At 39.4% G+C, this 27,899-nt stretch overlaps 1 protein-coding gene and 1 long non-coding RNA gene across 8 annotated transcripts in view; one reads left to right on the top strand and one right to left on the bottom strand.

The window, feature by feature from the left end:
* Rbms1 (RNA binding motif single stranded interacting protein 1) overlaps positions 1-1,001 on the bottom strand; it is a 224,946-nt gene extending 223,945 nt beyond the window's left edge. Inside the window, exon 1 of one of the 6 annotated variants that reach the window (XM_008845744.3) lies at positions 520-1,001. In XM_008845744.3, the coding sequence (XP_008843966.1) occupies positions 520-594 (75 nt within the window). In that variant the 5' untranslated portion in view covers positions 595-1,001. The remainder of the gene's footprint in view (positions 1-519) is intronic. The other 5 variants (XM_008845743.3, XM_029569690.1, XM_029569695.1 and 2 more) reach the window with 5 other exon arrangements.
* On the top strand, positions 882-21,450 carry LOC115072461. Of its 2 annotated transcripts, none has more exons than XR_003851516.1 (6): positions 882-1,009; positions 9,370-9,412; positions 10,115-10,299; positions 11,815-11,875; positions 15,784-15,963; positions 21,021-21,450. It is a non-coding gene; the product is annotated as an uncharacterized LOC115072461 (long non-coding RNA). The 2 variants fall into 2 exon arrangements; XR_003851517.1 differs by lacking the exon at positions 21,021-21,450 and adding an exon at positions 16,236-16,346.
* Positions 21,451-27,899: the final 6,449 nt, after the last annotated feature.

Raw genomic sequence — 27,899 nt, forward strand, 5'->3', positions numbered from 1 at the left:
GCTGGGCCCGAGGCGGGGAGGAGACTGCCCGGCCCCCCTCCAGCCCCAGACCTCGCGCGCGCGGGAGCTGGAGGGGCTGGGGGGGGGGAGCTGCGCGCCACTCCGGGCGACGCCGAGAGTTACTGGCCGCAGGGCGAGGCCGGGAGAAGAGGTCGGAAAGCCGTGACTCCGCGGGTTCAGCCGCGGGCCCCAGGCGTCGGCCGGTTGCCATCGGGGCTGGGCGAGGGGCGCCGCTCGGCCCTGCGACCCTCCCCTCCTCCCGGGCCAGGAAGGAGCCGGCGGTCCTTTCCTGTCTAGTCTCTCCCCCCGCGGCTCTCTGTAACCCGATCGCGGGGATCGTTCCCCGAGAAGCCGCCGCCCCGAGCGCAGCCCGGCTCAGCCCAGGCCAGCGCTATAGTTAGCAACCCCAGCAACTGCGCCGGGGGCGGCGGGCCGGGTCGCCGGGCGTCCCTCCCCGGTCCGGCCCCGCGCGCTCCTCCGCTGTCCCTCCTCCGGCGACCCTTCCCCGAGCCCCCTTACCTTCGCTTGCAGATACTGGGGGTAGTAGTAGGTGGCGTACTGAGGGTACATCTGCTGTTTCCACACTTTGCCCATGAAGCTGGAAGGGAGCCTGCGGTGCAGGGTCGCCGACACTTTGGGTTTTGCAAGTCCCGATCTCTCCTGCCTCTCCCTTTCCGGAGGCGGCGGCGGCTGCCTCGGCCGCTGCTGCTGCCGCTGCTCCACCTCCCAGCCGGGACCAGACGACGTCCTCCTCCACCACCTCCTCCTCTTCCTCCTCCTCCCTCTCCTCCTCCTTCCAGGCAGACAGAAAGACACTGCAGAGCGCAGAGGACACCCGGGACAGGGCGCTCCCAAGGAGTTTCCTCTGGGAGCCCGACGGTGCCGGAGCTGCCAAGGGCTGGCGCACCGGCAGCGCTGCGCTCAGGGATCCGGCTGAGCCGAGCCGGCGGCGATCAATACGGGAGGAAAGTGCGGCGGCGGCTGCGCTCGGTGCCAGGCAGCATCTGGGGTGGGTGCGCCCGGCAGCCCGGGGGGAGAGGGGCTGGCTGCCGAGGCCGCGGGGGAAGGGCGGCCGGGGGCGGGGCTTGGGCGCCGCGGAGCCCGGGACCCGCTGGAGGTGAGGACTGACTTTCCACCACTCCTCACCTCTGGGGCTCCCGAGGACGCGCTTAAGCCCTGCGAGCAGCGGTCGCTTTGTGTCGCGGGCGGGGGTCGGTTTGGGGGAGCCTACTTAAGAACTGCCCAGAGGGCACCTCTTGCTTACTTGAGTTTTCATTTCGTAAGGGGGAAGGGAGGTAAAGGAAAAGAGGAAATCTGATTAATCTCTCACTTCCCCCAATCCCTCGCCCAGTGATTATTTTTCCCCCACAAGGGAAGGAAAATGCTTTAATGCCTAACCTCAAAACTGGAGTCAGGACACCTGGGTTCCATTCCACTTCCACACCCGGCCACAACACTGATTTTCTAAGTGACCTTGGGAGGGTTGATGTCCTTCGATTTGGTTTTCCCTGATGTGAGAGGTGAAATCATGCCCCGTGCACGGGCCCGGGGAGGTGGGGGACCCAAAGCTCAGCACACACACAGACACTATACAGGCGTCTCACAACAAACTGAGGGATCCTTCTAAGGGGAAGATGTCGCAAAGGCAGAACGTTATTAGAGGACACAATGTAGACATCAGCTTTTCTCTGCCTCTTTCTAATTCTGCCAGACAGTCTGCCAACTCCCACTCAGGAGCAAGGAAACTCCCTGAGTTTGGAATATTTTAAGGCCATTTTGAAAGTCACGCTGGCATATTGTTGCAGTGTGCTTCGGTGACACATAAAATCAATCTCTCTTTCCACTTCTCTCCGTCTCCTAATTGTCTCAGCTCTAGACAGCCCCAGACGAGCAGCGGTTCAGTTCACTACATAACTGGATATAATTTAATGGAGTTAATTGGTCCCTGAAGCTGCCTGAAGAAGACGTTTATATGCTAGCTCAAAAAGACAAGACCACATGTACAATAGGATGGGGAAGAAAGCATCCCCAAATTGGTGTCCTTGCACAGCTGATAGAAGGCAACAATGGTCATTTATTAAACAGACCTTGATTGCTTTTTCTCATTTTGGTTTTTGAGAGTCACTTCTCAACACAAGAGAAATCCAAAGGAACAGAGATATATTAAACAGTCATATGATTACATTTTAAGACAGGCTTTGAAAAATGATAAAATGATTATCTAAAGCCCTTATCTTTATATTATTTAGACAAATTTCTAGGCCATACTTTTTTAATAAAAATAAAATAGTTGTAGTTATTATGAACATATTTTGAACACTCCAGGAGGTGATTCCTGTCCACCTTCACTCATCCATATGAAATCTCATGAGTAAACTAGATTTGCTTAGTTTCTGCCACATGCTCAGCACTGTTGAGGTTAATGCCGGCCTGCCGGTTAGAGTGGTTCACGCTCTGCTAGGAGAGCTTAAAGCATTCCTCATACCTTGCAATATAAGACCTTTGGCTTGTAAGCAGAGAATGTATACAAACTAACTGATGTCTCAGGGAAATGAGGGAGACTAGGAATAATGGTTTTCGAAGAGTGACTGAAAGGAGAGAACTAAGTTGAGACCAAGTGCAGAAGGTCTAGGTCTGAAAGACACAGGAAATTGCCAGACTTCTACTGCTGTACTTACTGATGGTTTTTCATCTAGATGATGAAGATCCAACCTGTTTTCAAGAGCCCCAAAGCAGACCCAGACTTATATAGATGTCTTGATTTATGACTGACTGAGTTAGTATTACAGAGCAGTGGAGAAAGAATAAACTTTTGAATAAATGATTCTGGGTCAATTGGTTATCCATATGGAAAAAAAAAAAAAAAGGAACTCAAAATCCTGCCTCACAAATACCAAAGGTAGGGGAGTGCAGCTGCATTAAAGATTTAGAAGAGCTGGGCATGGTGGCACACGCCTATAGTCCCAGCACTTGGGAGGCAGAGGCAGACGGTTCTCTGTGAGTTCAAGGCCAGCCTGCTCTGCATAGTGAGTTCCAAGACAGCTGGGGCTATAGGAAGACCCTGTCTCAAAAAGACCGAAAAAAAAAAAAAAAATTTAGAGTGAAAACACAATCATGCAGCTGTCAGAAGACAATAAGGATGAAGAGCTTTTTGACCCTGGCTTGGGGAAAGATTAATAAGGTAAAGAAGAGGGCAGAAGATTATGTAGATCCTTGTTTCACAGAATGAACCAATAAAGAGTAAGAAGTAAACTACACAATAATTAATTTTACAAATAATTACAAACGGCTAATATACAAAATATGCAGAGATAAGAAAATAAGTAATCAATAAGAAAAAAGGCAATTTGTTAGAATATAAGTAAAAGAATGAACATGGGGCTGAAGAGATGGCTCAAGGGTTAAGAGCACCAGCTTTCAGAGGACCCGGGTTTGATTCCCAGCACCCAGCAGCTAACAACCATCTATAACTCCAGTTCCAGGGGATCCGACACAGATGGCACATGCAGGCAATATACTCATACACATAAAATAATAATAAATAAAATATTTTCAAAAGAATGAATATATATTTCACAAAGAACAAATATCCAATCAACACATGAAAAGATACTAATATTTAGTAAGTAAAAGGTAAATTGCAAAATAATAGGGTGTCATTTCACTCTTTTTGTCCAACTAAGTAGAATTAAGAACTCTGAAAATAGTAAGAAGGAAGCAGGAAAATTCTCAAAACTCTGCTCACTGGAAAAAGTAAGTTGATACAACCACCATATTAGAATATAGTTTGACATTATCCAGCATTATTTGCATTAACCCTACAATAAAGTTACAGGTGTGTACCATTTAAAAATTTTTCTACAGGTGCCCCAGGAGAAATGTACAGGAAATTAATAAGACACTGAAAAACTGGGGATGGAGAGATGATTCAGTGATTGAGAGCACTTGCTGCTCTTGGAGAGGACCTGGGTTCAGTTCTCAGCACCCACATGGGTGGTTCACTATACCAGTTCCAAAGAATCTGATGCCCTCTTCTGGCCCTCTTCTGGCCTCAGAGAGGGCACCTGCACTACTGTGCATATATCCACAGTCAGACAGACAGACAGACAGACAGAGAAAAAAAAATGAAAATAATTTTTTTAAAAGCAGCAAATTAACATTATGTAAGGCATGATTCCATTTTTATGAACTTCAAGAGCAGAAAAAAGTAAGCAGTATGCTGTGTAAGAACAGGCATGGGTGATTTTTTTTTTTTTTTTTTTGGTTTTTTTGAGACAGGGTTTTCCTGTAGCCCCAGCTGTCCTGGAACTCACTATGTAGACCAGGGTGGCCTGGAACTCACAGAGATTCACCTGCCTCTTCCTCCCAAGTGCTGGGACTAAAGGCATGCACCACCACGCCTGGCTTATGAGTGATCTTTTAAACCATAAATATAAACAAGGGGATGAAAGCGCAAATTCAGAATGAGATTCTCTCCAAGGGAGCAGAAGAGGGGGGGGGATGCTCAGGAAGAGACTAAAGGGGACTTATAGATCATAATGTTCCACATTTTACCCTGGATTGGAGATACATGAGAATATATTTCAATATATTCTGTTTAAATAATCCATATATTTCTTTGTATTTTTGTTACATTTCACCCTAAGACATTTCTGAAACAAAACCCAGCTTTTATTTTTAAATGTGACTTTTAAAATAGTAAATATAAGAGTATAGATGGTAGAATAATAACATTTCTTTTCCTAATACTAGATTCAACTTTTATCATTTAGTCAGTCTTGTATCGTGTGCTCTCATTCATATTTGCACACACATTTTTATTTTCCTGGAGTGATTAAAAAGAAATTCCTAAAGTCATCATTTCACAGGTGATTTTTAGTACCACCCATTAACAAATAAGAATTTTCTGTAATGTTATCACACCTAATAAATTTAGCAATAATGTGTTAACATCAGTTAATTCTCAGTGATTGCTTATTTTTCTTCCATTGTCAAAAAAAATTCCTTTTGTAGTTTGCTTATCTAAATCTCAATGAAATGATGTCACATATTGAATTTGGTCTATATGCCCTTTTAGCTTCTTTTAACATAAAAATTCATCCCTGCTCACTTTTTAAAATTGATAGTTATTTGTTGAAGGATTTGGATTATTTGAATTTTCTACATGGTTGGTTGAAACTTCATGGTGGTGTTTAAAGTGATAGTTCTAGAGGGTTGATTAGATGCAGATTCACTTTTGGATCAAAGAACACTTCTTAGATGGTATATAACAGACATTGGGGATGTAATATGGTTGACATCAGGAGACAGGTAGTCTGACTGTTTCACTCTTATTGATGTTATTAATGTTGAGTAGAAGTTCAGGTGTTAGTAGTTTGACTTACCCATTATAAAGTTTCCCATCAACCTCTCATGGGCTAGTTTTTAACATTCAGAAGTTACCTAAATGTATTATTTCAGTAGGAGTTACAAAATTGTGGGTTTCTTGATTTTCGTATTCCATATACACTTACTAGTTCCAAAGTGTCTATGGAGAAGATCTTTCTTCAACTTTTTGGTTAATGAAATAGTTTTTCCTTTGTTTTTAGGTAATTACATGGGAAACTTCATAATCTCGATTTCATGGACTTTAACCAATTTAAGTTGCTTCAGTCTTTTTCCTTCATCTTTCTTGAAGATGCTCTAATTGTTCACCTTTGATCAATGAGAGCACCTGGGTTCATTTTTGGTCCCTTATGCTAGACCCACATAGTCATCTATATTTGCTGTTTTTTACCTTTTAGCATTACAAGCCTGTCCCAGCTTCTTGTACCATTTTGTTCAGACCTGAAGCAGCCATTTCTATAAGAAAATCATGACACTTTTTTAAAAAATAAGTGAAAAATAATAACAAAGTTAAAAAATAAGTTAAAATAATAACAAATACATATTCTATGTATTTTTCACATTTGGAACAAAGAGCTTGTGAAAGATTCCTAAAAAATTTGGTGCCTAGATGACTCCTTGAAGAGAATAAGCCACTGAGTTCCTTTCCCCAAGAGAGTTTTATGATTACACCTTCATGATTACTGATTTCTATGAGCAGGACACTGGGGAAGCAGCAGACCTGGTGCATGCTTTTATGAGACTAAGGATCAGGGACCGTAACAGAGATGACAGTGATAAAGCAAGATAAAAATCAATGAAGAGAACAACAGTTTAATGGAAGGGGACTGACTTGACTGTGGGAACCATGTTGGGAATTTTAAATCATCAGGGGAAAGCTCCTCAAGGAGATACTGTAAGAATGGTCCAGTGGAAAGAAGCTTGCATGGGGTGAAAAGTTTAAGGCTGTGTTCCTGCAGAAGACAACCTGGAGGCAGAAACTGATCCTTCTGGGATATCCAATCTGGTTTCTTTTCATAAACAAAGGTAAACATCTTTATTATAGTTAATCAGAAGTGGACTAAACAAATTATTTTGATTAATGCCTTTTTTCTGATGTCATTTGCCTTGGAGTAATGAAATAACTGAAGGATAAAATTAGCCATTTTGTAAAAAAAAGAAACAAAACAAAAATTTGTGCTTGAGCATCAGTGGTTTGTCCCTGGGATTTAGATCACTCACAAGAAGACCTCATGCAGAGCATGGAAATCGCTGTGGTAAATAGTCTTATTTCCATACTCCATAATGAGGTGATATCTGTAATACACTCACAGAACACTTAAACAGAAAGCCCACATAGTTTCTATAAATTGAAAATATAATGGGCATGTGTGTATGTGTGTGTGTGTTAGAGTTCTTAGCTAAATGAATAATGTAAATAAAGAGAAGCAATGCCTTGAAATTATCATAAAGCTTTGCCATAGATGGTGAGTTGTTTTACAGTCGTCAAGAAAGGTTATTTATAAATCTTCTGTCTGATATTTATCCTCAGACTTCACATTATGGAGCCCTGAGTTAGACATGTCAAATGTTACATTTTACCAGGGATGATTTCATATGCGTACAGTTGAGCACTTGAGTGGTGAAGGCAGGAGGACAGTGAGTTTGAGGCCACCCTGGGCTACATAGCAAGACCTGTTGTTCTCAAAACAAACAATCAAACAAGCGAACAAAACCAACCAACAACAAAAAAACAACCCCCCAACACTTTGAGTCATTGCTAAAGAAAAGTAATTTCTTTATAAATAACAATATATATTAAAAAGTCATGAAGACGAAACACAAAATGTCAGAGTTCTTGCAGGGTTCATGTATCACCAGAGTTTGAGAAGCACTGTTCAACCATGCCTCTTAGCATAACTCATAACACTCCTTCCCTAGACCCTTCCTGTTTCCCCAGATTCATTTCTTTCCACTCTGTTACCTCTTGGCTCACAGTGCTCTTCTCTCATCCAGACCTCCTTCTAACCCTCATTTTATATGACTCCAACCAACTTTGAATGGTTGTAAACCCAGTGAACCTTCAGAGTTCTTCACCTGGCTCACTATTATTCTTTCCTTGAACTTGAACTCCTCAGAGACTTCCTTCAAGTAGGACAGAGCATCCCTCCTGTGAACTGCTCTCAACTTCAGTCACATGAACACACAAAAAGTCACATATTCCTAACAAGAAGGAATATGATTGGAATGCAGTAAAGATAGAGTTAAAACTGGAGAATTCCAGGCATAAAGATTAGTATGTGTGAAAAAGTTATGTGGTTGCACAAGTATGACTGAGGAATTAGATGAAATTCATGATGGCTTACAATTTCAAGCACATGTTCCTATGGTTTTACTATTTGACCAAATTAATGTGTTGAAACTTAATCCCATTTGTGGTGGTATAAAAAGGTTGAATCTTTGGAGATGATGCCATACCACGAGAGCTGTATCCTAACTGTCTTAACTATTTATTGCTGCTTAATTGTTTCCTGATTTATCCACTCCAACAACATTCATTATCTCACATGGTTTCAGAGGGTCAGGAATTTGGGGGTGACTTAGTTGGGTGGTTCTGGCTCAGGGTCTCTCAGGATATCAAGCTGTCACTTAATACACTTTCCTGAAAATTTGCTTAGAGGGCTGGAGGGTCCACTTCCAGACTCGTTCATGTGGCTATTGGCTGATACCCTCTGTGTCTTGTGTGAGTCTCTCTGTAGGGATGTTCAGTCATGACAGGGAACTTGGCCATATCCAGAGTGAATGTGAGAGATGGGACGGGGGGGGGGAGAAAAGTTGGAGTGTTCTAACAGCCTCATTTCATAAATGGCTTATGCTTAATTCTGCCATGTTCTCTGAGTGATAATGTAGCAAGGAAAACATTACACAAGAAGGAGAGGTGTGGGGGGAATTGGAGGCTGTCTCAGATGCTGACCACCACAATCATGTGTACCAACATGTTCCTATTATTGCTTTGCTCAGTATACCTGCTCATATAATAAACACTGTATGCCACATGAATGTTAATTCAGAAAGTCACCCATTAAGCAGTTATTCACTATTCCTCTTTTCTCCAAGCCCCTGGGAACCAACTGTTTGTTTTTTCTTTCTGATTTACTAATTGTAGATATTTCATATAAATGGAATCATGCAACACATAACTTTTTGTCAGTCTGCTTTTGCTTTGCGTTATGTTTTCTTGGTTTATTTACAATGTAGGTATCAATTCCTTTCAATGACCAAATAGAATTCCATCACGCATATATACATATGTCACATTTTATCTATCCATTTATTTGTAGATGGATATTTTATTTCTTTGCATCTCTGGTTACCATGATTAGTGCAGCTACACTTGTTCTAAGGCATTTGAAGGAACACTACTGATTTTGAGATACTAGTGAATATCTAGTGAATGTGTACAGCAGGTATTGATATCTGTGATCTTGAACTTAAGAGAAAAGATCAAAGATGGGGATAGACATAGGAGTTAGTCATAGTATTTGAATTGTATCAAAAATTAAGAGGGAGGGTCAGATCATCTCAGAGGAGGATGCACTCACAAAATGCAGTGGACTAAAGAAAAGAATAAAGTCAAAGTGTTAATGTGATGCAAGACTTGGCTTAACCTCCAGGCATACTCTGACTTAACACCATGGGTCTTCTTGGCCACACATAGCAGAGAATCTCCCTTGTCATTGACCACTAGACTTTGTAGGGCCATATAGCTTCCTTCAATAACCTATGAAAGATTTAAAGCCATTTTTATTATTAATAAATTTCTCCTCTCTGGGTGGTCAGAGTGTTATCTCTGGCTTTAAGAGCTCACATTCAGTCTCGTGGAAAAAAATATTGCTTTTTAGTGCTCCATGATCCAAATAACTTCTCAGCCATCTCTTCCGTTGACTAAATAATACAGCACTTTCACCTTTTAAATATTTTCTAATACTTGTATGCATTTTCTAGGTCTCCTATAATTGACTACATCATGATTCAGTTGAAGAATCTAGTAAGTGCTATCACATATTTAATAAACTATATGTCTACCAAGTTCTTATATCCACCCTCTTTTAAAGGATTACTATGTTTTATTATTATTAAAAGGAATAAGACAAATCCCTTATTGACTTATCAGTATCTTTACCTTGTGTTCCGCTATGATCACATGCCCATTTATTTATGTTTATGTCTGTATTAGCATTTCTCCCATTGTAACAAGAAAGACTGTTTGAATTTCTAAACACACGTTAATGTTGTCTTCACATTTTTCTATTAAAATCTTTTGTTTCACAAATAACTATAAGAACCCTTTCGATTTTTCTCTCTGTATATTTAAGTGTTAATAATCATGTCATAAATAGTGTCTTACTAGAATTGAGAATTTTCTCAATTCTATTTTGTCACTGATAGGGAATATTGAACATCACTAGGGATCTAAAATTCACCCTAGTATGGTAGCTTTCAATTAGATTGACACTAAGCTGTTCACCTGCACTTTGGGGGATATTATTCTCCATCAAATTACGCTCCTAGGATTGCATGAACCTTTTTTATGTTTGCAGCCTTCTCCCTCTAATGGATATTGGAGCATAAGCAAGACTGTAAATCTGTCTAGAGAGCTAAATTCCATCTCATATGAACCTCAATTGTTTCCATTTCCTGTATGCACAATGCAGAATGCAGTGATTGTAAACCATCCAATCCTTGTCAGGACTTTCTGCGTTTGGTATATACTCTGATCGACACAGCAATGATTATGAAATGCAAGTAATCCTGTGCTGTCAAGATGCGTGTGATGAAATTTTTTGCACGTGGAGGATGCTTGGCCTTGGGGGAGGAGGAAATCTAATCTAGCATTCAGAAGAACAGTCTCTGCGTCCTGATATTTAGAAAGAAGTAAGTTAGATGTCTGGGTAATGTGGTTACAAGGATGTGCATTTACCACTGTACAATCATTAGAGTACCTCCACTCTTTGAAAGGTTGCTTTTTTCTGTGCTCAGAGAGAAACTAGCACCCCATAGTGAGTACTGTACAGAAAGACTAGATTGACTGGTAAATGCCAGGTTATCTACTTATTTGGCCACTTAGCAAGACCCTGGGTAATTGATTTTGGCAGAGAATGGGCGATGTGTGAACTTCCAGAACCCAGTTCCAGTCATTTTCTAGTTGGCTCACATTTGACTTCCACGATTATCTTGCACTTGGTATCTCTCACACAATGTCAGCCACTTACCAAACGTTATCCCTCTTAATCCCCACAATCTCCCTGCTATGTAGGTTACTGTGTTTGCATTTGCAGATGACAAGACAAAACTGTAAGGTTACATCTTGCCAAGGCTTCCGTGTGGAGAAATCAGGATTTGAATCGAATCAATACTCAATGCAATATGGTTTATTATTTCACAGCAAGCAAAGAGCCATGGGAAGATATAAATGTTCAGTTTAATGTTTAATTTTATAATTAATTTGGAACTTAGCATACTTAGGTAAATTTTCTGTAACGCTGTATTTTCATCTACTCTCATAAAAGTTTCTCCTGATCTGAACTCATATGTAGCTATAATTTTATATAGTAATAATAATAAAGAATTTCAGGTTCTACCGTTCTTACATATTATCTATCTCTTTCATCCTTTTACTGTAATACTGGGGTCAGACTCACAGGCAAGCACTTTACTACAGCGTCATGCCTCCAGCCCATTTCTTTTTTTATGTACATTTTCATTTTCATTTTATATATGGTATAGTTTTTGTACTTATAATTTTAGTAACTGTACTATAAATAGTAAATATTATGTGTGCCAGCGAGATTTTAATAGTACAAGTATACCTTACTTTTGAAAATTAGAATGGACAGATATAAGATAGCAAAAGAAAAGATGAATGTTTTCTAAAAGAAAGGGTTCAATATAAAATCCCCTTAAAAGAAATACTCAGGGGGGCTGGAGAGATGGCTCAGCAGTTAAGAACACTGACTGTTCTTGCAGAAGACCCGGGTTTGAATCTTAGCACCCACAGGGCAGCTAACAACTGTCTGTAACTCCAGTTCCAGGGGATCCGACAGCCTCTTTTGTCCTCCACAGATATTGCACGACATGGGTACACTTACGTACATGCAGACAATATATGCATACACATAAAATAAAAATAATAAATAAAATATTTTTTTTGTAAAAGAAATACTTAGGCTCAGCAGTTAAGAGCACTGGCTGCTCTTGCAGAGGCCCTGAGTTCGGTTTCCAGCATTCACATGATGGCTAACAATTGACTGTAACGCTAGTTATCGGGGAACCTGACACCTGACGCCTTCTTCTGACCTCCTCTGGCATTGCATGACATGGGTGCACTTACATACATGCAGGCAATATGCCCATGCATATAAAAAAAACTAATAAAATATTTTTTTTTAGTGCAAGTAAAGAAATACTCCCCAACTGAAACACCCTTAATCCCAGCACTCGGGAGGCAGAGGTAAGCAGATCTCTATAAGCTAGAGGTCTACATAGTGAATTCCAGGCCAGCTAGGGCTACAGGGAGATCCTGTCTCAAAAAAAGAAAGAAAGAAAGAAAGGAAGGAAGGAAGGAAGGAAGGAAGGAAGGAAGGAAGGAAGGAAGGAAGGAAGGAAGGAAGGAAAGACTACCTTTCTCCCCTTGGGTCCTCAGAAAATTAACTTTCTCAAAATTTAGAGTAGCTCCACAAGTTATTTCTGCTGTTCTTTCTAGCATGACCATGGCTGCTACATGGTGTCAATGGAGGCTACCCATATGTTTGAGGTGTTGTTCAGTTACAGAAGCACACAAGAATGAAGAATGTGTTAATTTACAGGCTCCTGTGGCTCAATAAAAGCTCAGAAGGGTTTTTTTCTTTCCTCACTCACTTTCATGAGCCCTAGTTCAAGCCTTGCTGAAATAGTAGAGTCTTCATAAGTCTGGATGGATGCAGCCGTCTATTCCAGTGCACCCTTCTGCTTCTAGCCGAGGCCACACCCAAGCCAGGCTAGACAGATGAGACTATTTTTAACAGGATCCAAGTCCTGGGAGTGTCCCTCATTTGCTCAGCAACCCCATTTAATTTTTACACTGTGAATGGAGAACCTCTGTGTATTTCTTAAAATTTTGTGGCTACTATAGTAGATCTCTTTCATGGATTTAAAATAAAAAAATAGTAAATAAAGATTAAAGAGAAAACAAGATGCATTGTAGATTTCCTGTGGCATTAGGTATATTAGCATAATGCCTTGTTACAAAACTAGAACATGCTCTGTTGAATACCTTCTATGAATAATCTCAATTTTTTTCCAGTAGGTAAAGTATCTAGAGACATTTTACTGTAAATATAGGTGATTGTGTTTAACAGAGAAGATAACAATATGCTTCCTTAATCCCCCAATGTGATTTCATTCTTGCCTAGTGAGATTATATATGATACACAATAATGACAGCCCCCTTACCCCTTCCACACACAGAATATAGCTTCATTGTTGTTCATTGGGGTCAGATTGCTTTGAAGAGAAAACAAACCAGTACTTACCATTCTGTTCATTTTCTGCTAATGGCCACCCATCAGCTTTTATTTTAGTGTCTTTAAATACAAGAACCTTGACTGGGGAGATAGCTTAGTTGGCAAAGTGTGCCCTACAGGCATGAGGATCCGAGTTCAATCTCCACAGCTGACATTAAAAAAAAATCTAGATGTGACGGGGATTTTTAATCCTGGCACTGGTGAACAATGAGAAATGATAACTGAGGTTGTCCTCTGGGCTCCACGTGCATGCACACTCACACACATTTGCAAACACACACAAATAATGAGGAAAGAAACAAGCACCTAGGAAGCTGAAAACTGAAGAAGGCTTAAAAGGACAGAGATGGGGCTGGAGAGATGGCTCAGAGGTTAAGAGCACCAAAATTCCCAGAACCCACATCCAGCTAACCATCCATATCTCCAGTTCCAGGGGATCTAATATACTCTTCTGACCTCCGTGGGCATTGTGTGATACATGTGCACTTATTACATGCCAGCAATATACTCAGAGACATACAATAAAAATAATAAAGAAATAAAATAAAGGACAAAGACTAGACAAGGATAGAAGTGGACATTTAACCCATACCTGATGAGCATCCCTCCTCAGCTTCTTCATATGCTCTCTGTGCAGCCCAAGGCTACAGTTCAAGTTCTTGGTACTACATAGGAGTCTTTCTCAACAGGGAAGACATGCTTTCCCACAGCATTATGCATTAATTGCTTTAGACTAATTCACATAATAAACCCATCCTACGAAATGGATCCTTTCCTCTGGTATCTACATTCTGATAGGTTTCCTCATTTCTTTTTCTCATAAAATTTCTGCCTTAAAGACCAAAATGTACACATTCCCCCTTTGTTCCTGTCTTGTCTGCTTTTTTTTGTACTGAAACTGATACACATCCACAAGTACTAGATAAGAAATGTCTATCAGATTTAACCATTCTGCACATGATTAATTTTGTTATGAGAAAAATAGAATATGTTTTCTGGGTTTCTCTGACAGCTGCTGTAGGAAGCTATTCCTACATGTCAGTTTCTGTGAAATAAAGTATGTCTTGGTTGAAACAATTGTTTTCTCCATTTATGCCTCAGCACCTCCTGAGCTTTTTAGGAACACATTTTCATTCTTAAGAATATGACTAATATCACTTTGACTTGTCTTGATTTATTCCCTTGATTTATAAAATCCGTATGACAAAGATATGATTTTATTTTGCATGTTGTGATAAATTTTGAAAGCGGCAACATTAGTGAAAAAGAGAAAAAGAAGAGAGTCTGAGTCAGATAACATAAAAATAGAAACAAACAAAAAAAAAAACTCAGACAAAACAGAAAATAATCTTAACAGGCTCTGGTAAAAGTCATAGGAACTCCTCAAGGGAAATCAAATTTTGTATTTTACCAGTGTTCAGGAGTCAGATGATCTACAAATATTACTGAGTGGTTAATAGGCCTTCATACTCAGAAAATTTAATAAAAGATGAATTTGCTGATCTTATGAAACTATAGCAGAATCTTGACACTGTGTATAGACATGGCTCTTGTGATCAGGTATCTGGAATTAGGTCAGAATTAGGTTTGAACTCTTGCTCTATCTTTATTTATCTAATTACTTTTCTATTCTATACCTTTTCTATTAAGGTATAATAGACAAATAATAAATGTTATGTACTTAAGGTGCATAATGCATTTTTTAATCTCTGTCTCTCTTGTGAATAGATTGCCACAATCAGTACCTCACACAGTTAGTTACCTTTGTGTTATTGTCCAACCCTTGCTCTGAATTGCTGTGTGGCCACATTAACTTCAGTGTGCCTCCAGTTCTTCATTATAAGATGAAGAGGTTGATAATAATCCCTACTCATAAGTTATTGTATTAAATGAATTTATATGTAAAATCACTTAGAAGAAGCCTCATAATACAACACTATACATTAGCTATTATTACTATGATTAGCTGTGATTAGCTAAGATATAAGAGCTCATTGCCTCGATTATTACCATGATCTTGGTAAAATCTGTGGCTAGTAAAATCTGTGGTGTTTAAAAATATTTGTCACAAGAATAGGAAATGTTCATAGAATTCCAGATAACACAGGAACTCTTGGGTGATATGTGAACAAAAGGAATTTACCTTTACCTGGTCCAAGTTCCCACTCTTCTGTGACAGACTAAGTCCTCAGGTTCAGTTGCTGTCATGAAGAGTCATAGACGCCATTCTCAGTCTTCTTGAGATGGACAGACCTGCACAGACCTGATCTGATCAGACCTGCACGGGTGGGGTGGGCAGGGCCTTTTACCATCCAAAGTTTCTCGAGTAATAGAGAAGCCACACATAGCCTAACCTCCACTTGTCACATTCTCCACTGACCTTGGCAGTTTCATCTGTGTCCAAGATACTTGGTTAAGAAGTTGCTAAATTACAAACTTCTTTGGATAGCATGGAGCAGTCAACAAAAATTAGTAGGTTAAGAGTACTGACTGTTCTTGCAGAAGACCTGGGTTTGATTTCTAGCACCCACATGGCAGTTAACAACTGTCTGAAACTCCAGTTCCAGAGGGTCCAATGCCCTCTTCTTACCTCTGTGAGCATTGCATGACACAGGTGTACTTACATACATGCAGGCAGTACATTCACATACATAAAATAAAAATAATAAAAAAAAGTAAAATATTAAAGAAGAGTTGTTCAATTTTAAAGGACCATAGCAGATTTGAATACCTTCTTGCTTTGGGTATTTATTGACCTATTGAATAACTTTATTGACTACTCCATGTGTAAGAACTTGGTAAAAAACTCTGGTTTTTCTCCATATGGAAGTTATACTCTGGTTGTTCTATTTTCCAGCTGATCTCCACTATGATTTAACCTACTTGAAGTTTCTCTGTAATTCCAAAATCAATGCTTGTGGCACTTTTATAGTCATTTGCACATGCCTGCAGAGTGGTGAAGAGTCGGAGTCCCATGTCACGAATGTTTTCCATTGCACAGGTCAAGGTTCTGCCTGCGTGTTTGAGCTTCCATACTGTGAGTACTGCCCTTTTTGCAGTCTATTTGTTGCCTTTTCTTTTTCTTTCTTTTGTTTCCTTTTTTTTTCATATTTTTGATTTTGATTGTTAGCTTCACTATTCAAAATAACCCCAATTCACAGTGCTAAAATACTATCTGGAGTTCCTAGATGCAAGAAAACTGTGCTGTGTGGTATGGATAGAATGCATGCTAGATCTGTTTCTTTCAAGTGAGCACTGTGTGCAGTAGGCAACGAGTGCCGTGTTAAGTCGATGATATTACACTTGTAGAAAAATGAAGAGCGAATCACTAATCTGAACAGGAGACTGTGTAGAGGGGCTGAAGTGACATCCCTAGCAAGCGATGAAGCCATGCAAAGTAGTTGAATTTGTGGACTGTGGGATAATGTCTTATGAGACTAATAACCAAAGGAATCAATTACATTATACTGGGTAAGGAAAATGTTAATCTCCTCTAGACTAATACGTTATTTTAAAAATATTTTATTTATTATTTTTATTTTATGTGTATAAGTGTATTGTCTGCATGAATGTGAGTACACCGTCCCGTGCAATGCCATGAAGGTCAGAAGAGAGCTTTGGATTCCTCTGGAACTGGAGCTAAGGACAGTTCGTAGCTGCCATGTGGGTGCTGGGACTCAAACCTGGGTCCTCTGTAAGAGCAGTCAGTGCTCTTAACCACTGAGCCATCCCTCCAGCTCCACTAATATGTTATTATAAGTAAATACTGCATCTAATTATTTTAAAGTGCATATTAAATACAGTATCTTTAAATAAAGAAAACAAAAGTGTGACCTGATCCATTAAGGAAAGTATGAGGCAAAGGAACTTATCTACCCCTGTGTTTCCCTTAGGAACTATGGCTCAGAATTTACTAATTCTGTGTGCGCAGCAATCTTCTAGAACATACCCACCTTGAATAACAAGGAGTATACATTTTTTTCAATGCTGCGCATGTTTCTATTGGAGTAATTTTGTGCCCCATGGGATATCTGGTAGTTTGACTGTCATGGCTGGGTGGGAGGGTAGGCATGGGGAGGGGGAGCTACTGGCATACTGGAGGTTGTTTACACCACCCAGGTGCACTTAAGTTTTTACAATACAAAAGACAGCTTCCAATTACACATAAGCGTTCCCTTAAAAATGTGGAAAGTAGCAGAGCTGAGCAGCACCAGGCTGCATAACGGGCTGGGGAACTAGTTCTAGAACGGGCCAGAGAATTACCATGCTCACCGTTGAGGACCTCATGGACTCTCACAACTACTCAGCTCTGGCATTGTAGCCATTCACAGCATCATAGCTGACGATGGAGTGCAGCTGTTTTCCAGCACATTCTTTTTGTGAGAAGAGTGAGTATATTGGATTTGGGCCTGGATTGCAGTTGGTGGACCCTCCTCCACAATGACTCTTAGTTCTGAATGTTCATTACAAAAACCTAGGAACTTCTTAACATGAACATTGCAGGTATTCCATTCCTTTAAACTATGACTCCTTGGTCTGGGCTGGGCTTTCCAGTATACTGGCAACGATTAAAATCTCCCGTGAGTTAAACTGCATAGCCAGCACCAAGGCCACTGCTCTGAAAAAGGTGGTGTTTGTGTATTTGGGAGTGGACCTAGCACTGCAGCCCCTTATCAGCAGTCAGCAGACCTTTTTCTTGTGATCTGGCTTTTGTCCCAGGCACTCTCCTGAAAGTCCCCAAGTTAATGCCTTTTCATTAGTTTTTGCTGCTCTGTACGCAGAGGCTCCTGTTTAGAAATACTCAGTGCTTTCAGGTGCTGTGCCACTCCTCCCTCACTGGCTCCCTTCTGAGCTGCTTACCACATTCTACCTTTTGCTTTCCACCAGCTTCCCTAAGGCTCTTCTGTCCTCTGAAGTGTATCCTGGCTCTCCCCCGAAAATAAGTACTATTCATGCCACCATCTTGTTACGACCTCTCCAGTGATGAGGCTTTAGGAGGCCACCTGGTGATTGTATTCTTTATAGGGCTCATTGTTGTAGAAATTAGAAATAAAAAAATTTCATGAAACTGACAGGTTTTTTTTTTCATATATCAACTCCTACTGCACAGTAACTTCCACAGAATATTTTTAAGGACTATAATCCTTACTGTAGAACTGTCTTATCACAGAAATAACCCCAGCATCAAGTCATCTGGGGACTCTGTAGCTTACTTTATTCATTTAGACCTAATTTATGCTGAGAAGAAAGTCATTAGTGTATACAAAGTTAAAGGCTATTTAATAAGAACAAGTGCTATAAATACCAACTTAGCTTTTCATGTTGCTAGAACACTGTTAGAGTTTGGTGCTGTACTAATGAGACACTCACTCATTGCCAGACAGATCAGACAGATCTTGGCAGGAAAAAGGTGGAGCCTATAAACTGTGCAACTGGCAAGAATTTTAAGAGGGTCTATTTACAAAGAGAGATGTGGGCAGGTGTATATGTTTCCCAGGACTGCTGTAGCCAATTGTTCCAAAACTGATGGCTTAAAACAAGAAAAACATATCTTCTCCTTGCTCTGAAGTTGGGAGTCAAAACTTCTGTTGAGCCTTACTACCACTGGAAGCTTGGGGGGAATCCTTTCCTTGTGTGTTCCATCTTTTAGTGGTTGCTGGCATTCCTGGATTTCCCTGGCCTGTGACTATATTTTTATAGTCTCTCACTTCATGGTACTACCTGCTCTGTCCATATCTTCTCTTACACCATGCCAAATCATTGGATTTAGGCCCCACACAGACAGCCAAGAGTTATCTCCTCACCTCAAGGTCCTTATTTTAACCACATCTGCAAAGATTCTTTTTCCTAATAAGAATGACTTTTAAGGGTTAATATTGGGCATCTCTTTTGAGGCCACCATTCAATGCATGATAGCAGGTCTGGGGGAACCTTAGACTGGTGAGACCCTATGGGATCTCTCTTTACCACAATTATGCCTGAAGGAGGAGTAAAAGGAGCACTCCCTAGAAGCCAGAGCTAGTTGTACACTGCAGGCAAGGAGGGGAAGAAGGTTACCTCACAGCACTGTAGATTTAAAGAGAAATTCAGTTGACATGTAGGTCAACATAAGGAGAGTTAGGGGGATAAATCCCCAACTTTGTTTTCTTTCTACCCTCCTGCCTCCCATGGTCAAATCAAAGCAGATGCTAGAGAAAAAGAAGATGCCAATTGATGAAGTCCAGAAGACTATGAAGGATCTGGAATGGCCACCAGAAAACATCCTGTACATTAGGGTATTGTCATTCCTGAGGAGGAGTGGGGAAGTCCTCAAATTAAAGGGTCAAAAAAGGCTGCATTCACAAGTGCAGCAGTAAGTTTAACTTTGCTATATATATAAAATCCAATGAGAAGATATTTCTTTTTTTCTGTAATTTCAGAACAATTCACACTAGTACTGAGACATACTAATTACCTCCGTGCTTTGGGAAAAGAGCTATAAATGGAGTATAAACTATCACAGACCTTCCCACACGTAGAAATAGCCTCATTACCATAAGCACCATCATCATCATTATAATCTTACTTCCTTTATTATATTCCGTGTATGCCCCCAAAACATATTTAGGTGGCTTATGAAGGAAGAAGATATGCATCTTAAGGACAGTGAAATAGATGTAGAAAATCAAGACCATGGAAGTGACAAGAGAGCAGACATGCCAGCCTGGAGGGCTAGTAATGCTGTGTCTGAGCCACAGCAGGCTCTGCTCTGCCTTCCTGCCTGCCTGCATTTGTTAGAGCTGCTCTGTCTGCAGTTCAGTCTAACAGAGCTTTGTTTATCTAGTCATGAGAAGTTCATGACTCATGACTCCATAAAGTCCGTCTTTCTCCTGATCACTCAAGTCAGTTCCTATGATTAGAAAAGAGAAATCATTTGTAGAGCTGATACAAAAACACGCAACATTGGGGGTGGGAAGGTAAGAAATACTAAGCTGGTGAAGAGGAAACAAAGTTAAGGTCAATGAATGTCTACTAGCTGCCAATTATTTCCAGATGTTCTCACCTCTCTTTTTTTCTAGTTATTTGTTTTATTGAGATATACTTATGCATAATAAAAATTTAGCCACTTTGTGAACTTTTGCTTATTTTTGACATATTCATAGCTATAAACCCTTACGACCATCATGACAGAGCATTTCAGCAAGGCCCATGATTTTTCCCTGATTCCCTTCTCCCAGCACGGGGCTGGAGTACAGCTGAGCTGCTTCTCATCAATATCTTCTTGATACAATTTTTGATCAATATAGAATTACACATGTATATATAAGATCTTTTGTTTTTATCTGCCTTCACTTAGTGCGGCACCTTTGAGATTTATGCATTTCATTGTAGGTACCATAATTCATCCCTTTTTACTGTTGGATAGTTATACATTTTAAAAATATACCACCATTTATTTATCTATTCAGCAAATTGGTAGATATTTGAATTGTTTCCAGATTTTGGCAATTATGAATGGAACTGATATGAGCATCTGCGAATGAGTCTTTGTATGATCGTACATCTATGGTGTTCTTGAGTAAGTATAACTAGTGTTATTAGTGGGTTATATAGTAATGCACACTTAACTTTGTTAAAAACCCACCATACATTTGGCTTTATCATTTCACATTCCCACTGGCAACGTGACTATTGTTTCACGTAACAACACTTACCATTGTTCGTGTTCTTGGATTGGACCCTTCAAGTTCGTATGTGTGTATGTGTGTGCTGGGGGGTACATTTTTGGTTTTTTAAAAAATAACGATATTAATTTTTTTACACTCTTTGGTAAACCATCTGCTCAAATCTTTGCCTCATTTAAAAAAAATGGGTTTTGTGTTTTATTATTGAGTCCTAAGAAGTATTTCTGCTTCAAAATAAATTCTTGTTTAAATGAATCCTTTAGTGAATTCATTTTGGAAATATTTTCCACAGTTATGGAAACTAAATATTATTTATATCATAGAGTTGTTGTAGGAATGAAGTTAGATTATATAATATGCAAATTCTCTAAAACCTAACAACCATGTATTAAATGTGAATTATCTTCTTATATCTCCATCCCACCAAAAGAGTCAAATCCCCTAGAAAGACTGAGGACGATGTAAGCAAGAGAAAGCATCTTGGAGGAAATCACTTCGGACAGAAGAAGAGCAATAAGGAAAACTGAAGAAGATTTAAATGTGGACAGTAAGGATATAATCAAAGGACAGATTATCCTTTTGGAAAACTGAGAGATGGGGAAGAAGAGAGAAAGCAGTAACCAATGGGAGGCAATGTGTACAGTGGGTAAACACAGGAGTTTGCTGCTTGGGGTTGCAACCCAGCTTATAAGCTATGTGATTATGGGCAAGTTATTGGATGTGCCTGCAGCAGAGCAGGGCAGAGAGCAAGTCCAGGCCCCAAGGGAAGTAATAAGACTTGAACTGGGAAACACTTCAGATTTGCAATGAATAAAGTATAACAAGAGCAGAAACCACAGGAATTCTGCCAGATATGTCAACTCCAATGATGCTTTCTGCTTTAGTGAACTGTAATGCGAAAGCCTTTTCCCAGAAAGAGAAAATAAAGGGCAAAGTTGGGGACTGTGTTAGATTTCGCATTGTTGTGGCCAAATACCTGACATCAACAGCACGGGGTAGGGGGCTTGTTTTGAATTACTTTTCAGAAGTTTCAGCCCAAAATTGACTGGATGTATTGAGATGGTCATGGTGTGGGAGAATGTCATGGCAGTGGTAGTGCTGTGACTGCTCACCTCATAGTAACCAGGAAGCAGAGAGACGGGGGAAGGTCCAGTGTGAGACACCCTTTAAAGACACAACCCTCCCCAAAGATGCATTTCCTTCAACCATGCCCTCCCTCTAAAATTCCACCACCTCCCAAATCTCTTATTCAGTTTTTGAACTCATCGATGACTAATCCATTGAAGAAGGCAGGGCCTTTATAATCAAACCCTTTCCCCAAAGTCCCTCGGCTGGCAACAAACCTGTGGGGAAATATTTCATAATTCAAGCTATATTGGACTTAATGAAAATGAAGAAAGTGAGGAGGAAGAACAGTGGTGAGACTCAAATAGCCACTTGGCAAGAATGGCACTGAAAAAGAGCTTAGAGGGTGTAAACTAGAAAGAGCATTCATGAACAGGTATGGTGACCTCCTCTGAAGGCATTTACCAGCCTGGAAACAGGAAAGGGTAAAAACAGAACACAACTCACCAAGAGCAGATAGTGACTGGCAAAACAGCAAATGTCTAAAGGATTTCAAATTAACGTAATGTTGAAATGGTCAACCCTTTAATGTACATGATATTATGGATAGGCTGAAATTAAAGAACTAAGTGCTTATGAACACATTTTCTTTTTGTAAGAAAAAAGAAGAAATAATTTTAAGTGGCAAACTTTTAAAAAGTATTCTTATTGATTTTTTGAGATTTTCATTTTCATAAACTGTACTTTGATCATATTCAGACCTCCATCCCCATCTCTATCCTCACTACTCCCTTGACTTCATGTCCTCTATTTTTTAAAAATAATTTTATGTGTATGAGTGTATTGCCTGAATGTAGGTAGGTATACCCGTGTTGTGCAATGCCAATGGAGGTCAGAAGAGGGCATTGGATCCCCTGGAACTGGACTTACGGAAGGTTGTTAGCTGCCATGTGGGTGCTGGGAATCAAACCTGGGTCCTCTGTGTGAACTGCCAGTGCTCTTAACAGCTGAGCCATCTCTCTAGCCCTCCATTATTTTTTAAAGGCCTACCAAGTTTAATTTGTGTTTCCTGAATGCTCTTGGACTGGGTCCATCATCCATTAGAGCCTGGTCAACCTTCCTGGCATTACACCTTTAAAGAAAATGGATTCTCCCTCTCTCACCAGCTATCAATTGCCAATAGTTCCTCAGCTAGGGTTGGGGTTTCTTGTTCACCCCTCTCCCCCATGCTGAGATTTTGTCTGGCTTAAGCTTGTGTAGGTCTTGTGAATGGTGTCATAATTGCTGTGAGTTCATATGTCTAGCCCCCTTGTTGTCTGGAACACACTGTTTCCTTGTAGTCATCTACTACGTCTGCCTCAGGCAATCTTTCTACTCCATCTTTTTCAATGATCCCTGAGTCTTAGCAGGAGAGAGTAAGCATGTGATATAGGTGTCCCAACTGTGGCTGAGTGCTGCACAGTCTCTTATTCTCTGTACATTGACCAATTACAGGTTTCTGAGTTAATTGCCATCTGCTGCAAGAAGAAGTCTCTCTGGTAAGAGTTGAGAAATGCATTAATATGTAGATGTAACAATAAGTCATTAGGAATCTGCTTAATACTATGTCTATTTAGCAGGATAATAGTAGTAGGTTCTCCCCTGTGATTTATGACCCATGAAGTCACAGATAATCTTGGCCCTGATTATAGTGCCAGGTATGGGTTCAATCTTGTGAAGTGAGCCTTAAAGCCAATCAGAAAAATAGTTGGTTACTCCTCTAACATTTGTGCCACTATTGCACCAGAGGTTATGTCTTGTCAGACCAGTCATTATTGTAGTTTGCAAAGTTCATAACTGGATAAGGTTGATGATTACTTTTCTGGTAGCAAGTATAACACTTTTTAGCACTATGAAAGCTAACCAGTAGAGATGAAGCTTTGAGATCAGTAGCAGCTTGATTTCTCCTTGTTTGTTCTATGATGCTTATATGTTATGTCTTCAGCACTAGGGTCTTACTGTCAAGTTCTGATCAGTAACCAAGAGCAATGGCAACAGCCTATATTGTTTGAGCGTCTATGGGAACACCCCCCCCCCACAGTTAACAACTCCAAAAGAGAGAGTCCATTCCTGGAATGGGGATATTTTCTAGCCTGTGATATATAATATAGGCATTGCCCCTTGTTATAGGGTAACTCAAAAAAATTGTTAAAATAAGTGGCAAGTTTTAAAGATTATCAAGATGGACCAGACTGAGTAAAACAGGAAAGCTAAAAATGTGGAGACTCAGATATCTGAAGTGTGTTGATAGCCAAATGAAAATACAGTTGGACGGGAGGATGGATGAATAGATGGAGAGATGGATGGATGAATGTCAAATGGGAATTTTCTAAAGTTGGGGGTATTTTAGAGTTGAGATTTTCAAGGTAGAAAACTTTGGAGGTTGAAGTACATGAGCTTGTGAGTATCACATGGAAGAAATGGCAAATTCATTAATTAATGGAGGAAAGGGCTAATTTTAGGAAGGGCAATACTGAGGGTTGGAACATGAAGATACTTACATGTGGTAAGAAAGAGTGAAGCCTCCAAGAAACACAACTGTGTTGCAGAAATTTCTCAATTACATTATTTGCCCAAACATTCCTGAAAGTGCTTGATAGGTCTGTATCTTCTTGGTCATTTCTTACAGTTACTTCTAAGTGCATTTTTGTATTATCATCTATAACTGATGTCATCACTATATTCATAGTACATCCACACTGTGTTCTAGAAAATAAGAAATTAACAAAACCTGGCTTGAAGCATCTTCTTTCTCAATCTCAGACATTAACAAGCCTGCTGGGAGATCTAGTGAGCTGTCTGCCTGTGACAGAGGCCAGAAAGAATGGAAAACAACACTCTTCCCTTTGTTTCCTGTGAGGACATTTAGGGCATCAGTCGAGTGGAAAAGAGAACTTATGAATATTTCAGTGCTGGTTAAAAGGCAAACTTTGACTTTTGCTTCAAGGTGCTGATACATTTTTATTTATTTGCACTCTGATCCCAAAAGGTCTTTATAACATAGATATAAACCTGTAGAAGACCTTCTGGGATAAGCCAGTAAAATTTGTAGGAGGGTCTGACTTCCTTCCTGTTCTTTCTACTTCTAGAATGTTAGGTGAAGTTGTATTTGGAGAGTACCTAGTCTTCAGAAGCCAGCTAAAGTTAATGGTACATAATTTATCATGTTAAAAAAATATTGACACTGTCCACCTCAAAAGGTTTAAACATTTATTTAGATAGGGTCTATTTCTTCTCTTTCTATGTAAGTGGGTAAAATATGGTCACTTAATATCTTCATTACAAGTAATTTGCAGCACATACACAAATAACTGAGAAGTTAGGCATCTGTATTGATAATTCAAATTTCAAAAGGAGATTCTGAGAAAATGTCTTACCACTTATGTGGTCCAGACTGACTGTCTCCATTCAATACATTCATTGGATCAGTGCTTAACTTTCCACTTTCCTTTTCTGGTGAAGTCACGTATCATATGTCCAAAATGGCTAGGAGGAATCATGAAATTTATGCATATATTCAGAATTGCTTTTCAAAAAGGACGGAATATGTTCAAGAACTATTTATATTCTGAGCAAGCTTTGACTCTGTATATATTACGTGTACAGAAAACAATCCATTATGAGCATATCTTGTGTCCTGTGCCAAACTGCTTGACCTTTTGATACTGATGTCATGCCTATTCATATTAATAGGAGTTAAAGATACCAAGAGGACCAAACATTGATGCCAAGAATGCATGGAATGGTTTCCATGGAGCACAATGGCATGATTGTCTTATGGAACAAAATTGAAAAGAACTAGAGAACGGGAAAAGGGTGTGGCATCTATAAAAATGAAAAACTTTATTCATGGATTCAAATTTATGCTTAAAATGAATTGGATGTAATATTTCATTCTCAGTTTTCAGGCAAAAGTTAGAAACTAGTTAAATAGTGATAGAATTTTCAGAGTAATTTGGCAAACTCTCTGGGAATTTTCCTCTCCTCCACCTGAAATATTCTCATTACCCATTTTATTCTTCTACAAAGGATGAAAAAATATCCTGTATGTTCTCAACCCAATTTTTTAAAAAAGCTTTCTTCCCTTGTCCTTTTAATACTATGATGTGGCCAATCTTCACATTACCTTGTAAAGCTGCCACTTCCCCAACACATCTGGAAGGTCTTGTAGGTTGAGTCTCTTACCATGAAGTACCTAATTTGAGTAATAAAGAATTGGAAACAAATCATTGTTCAAATGATAGTCCAAAATATGTTTTTTGTCTTCCTGTCAGATGGGTTAAATGTTCTTTCTGTTCTGTAATCATAATTAAATCTTCTATTGGCATTCTGTGAGCACTGCAAACCAGAAAGTAGCTTTAACCCTATAATGACAGAAACACCCCCTCTCCTGCCCAGGCTTCCCAATGGCCTGAGTGCCACTCCAAGGACTGTGCCCTGTGTTAAGTTCAATTAAGATGACTTTCTTATGCCATGCTACACTTAAAATCATTCCATAGTTTACTTTCATAATTTCTAGCTCAAACAGTTTTCTTATGGTGTCTTCCCCACTACATTTTTAAATAATATCTTTCTTATTCTATTATATAGATTCTATTTTTATTATTCCCTAAGGGTCCTAACTTCCTGTTTGAATTTGCCTGATTTCTTCTTCTGCAGAGTAATATATTCATGCTTCTGCTTCTCCCAACCTTTACCCCGGATCTCTTTGGAATAATTTTGTTTCATTAGAGTTATAGTTGAGAGTGCTGTTTTCCAGACTTGCTGTCATCTTAAGGCTCTTTTACTGTGCTCTTGGATTGGCTGGATCTGTTTCCTCTTGGACCCTTTATCTTTCCTTTGATTACTTTGCTCCTTTGTTTTCCTGTAGTTCACTTTCAAGCAACTGCCTCTGAAAAGATGTATGGGATGAAAGGTTCTGAGATTTTACAAGTTTGAAAATGTCTTTTATTCTGTTCTTACCTCTGATCGAGAGCTTGACTGAGTGTAGAATCTGAGATTGGAAAAAAATTCCCTTAGAACTTCCTAACATGATAAAAGGAATGTGTGTGTGTGTGTGTGTGTGTGTGTGTGTGTGTATGTATGTATGTTCACACCACTGACATCATACTCAATATTGAAAGACAGAAAGCTTTCTAAGAACAGAAATGAGACAAGACTGCCTGCCTTTGCTATTTCTGTTCAACTCTATCCTGAATGTTTCAGCCAGAGCAAGTAGACAAGAAGATGAAATAAACGTATCCAAAAGGCAAAAAGAAGTCAACCCCACTGTTCACATACAGTTTGATTTTCTATATAGGGAATCCTAAAAGTATTTCTCAAAGTTTGTTTAAGCTAATAAGTGAATTCAGCAAAGTTTTATGTACAAAATGAATACAAAAAGTTCAGTTGTATGTCAATACATTACTAATGAACAATCCAAAAATAAAATAAGACCAATCAATCTCCAATAGTTTCCAAAGAATAAAACAACAATAAACTTAGTTGAGAAAGGTGAAATAATTATGCACTAAAAACTGCAAAACTTTTCTGAAAGAAATTAAAGAAGACTCAAATAAATGGAAAAACATGCACATGCATGGATTAGACATTTAGTATTGAAAAGGCATCACTACCCAAAGCAATTTACAGATTCAATGCGAAGTATATCAAAATATCAAGTAGTTTTCTCCATAAACAGGAAAGCCATCCCTGAAATTAACACAGAATAGCAAACTTAAAAAAGCAAAAAATATTGAAAAAAACAAGTCATAGGTCTCACGTTTCCTAATTTCAAAGCTTTTACAAAACTACAGTAATCACAACAGTGTGGTATTAGCACAGGATAGAAAAATAATCAATAGAATAGAATTATGAGTATATCCCATAAATCTGTAGATCTTTGAGCCAGCTGATTTCAGTAAGAATACCAAGATCACTCAATAAGAAAAAAAAATCTCTTCAATGAATACTGAATAATCTATGTGCAAAACAATAAAGTTAGGGTCTTAATTTATTTTGTGTATAAAAATGAACCCCAAACACTAAAGGCATAAATGAAAATAAAAAATCATACAACTAAGTTTGGCAATGCTTTCTTAGACATTACACTGAAAACACAACTAACAGAAGGGAAAATAAATTGCATTTTGTCAGAATTAAAAAGTTTAACATATTAAAGGATGCTATTAAGAGCAGACAAAACAACTTGCAGAATATTTAGAAA

Source organism: Nannospalax galili, unplaced genomic scaffold (assembly GCF_000622305.1).
Source record: "Nannospalax galili isolate Female #2095 unplaced genomic scaffold, S.galili_v1.0 scaffold540, whole genome shotgun sequence".
Classification (NCBI taxonomy): domain Eukaryota; kingdom Metazoa; phylum Chordata; class Mammalia; order Rodentia; family Spalacidae; genus Nannospalax; species Nannospalax galili.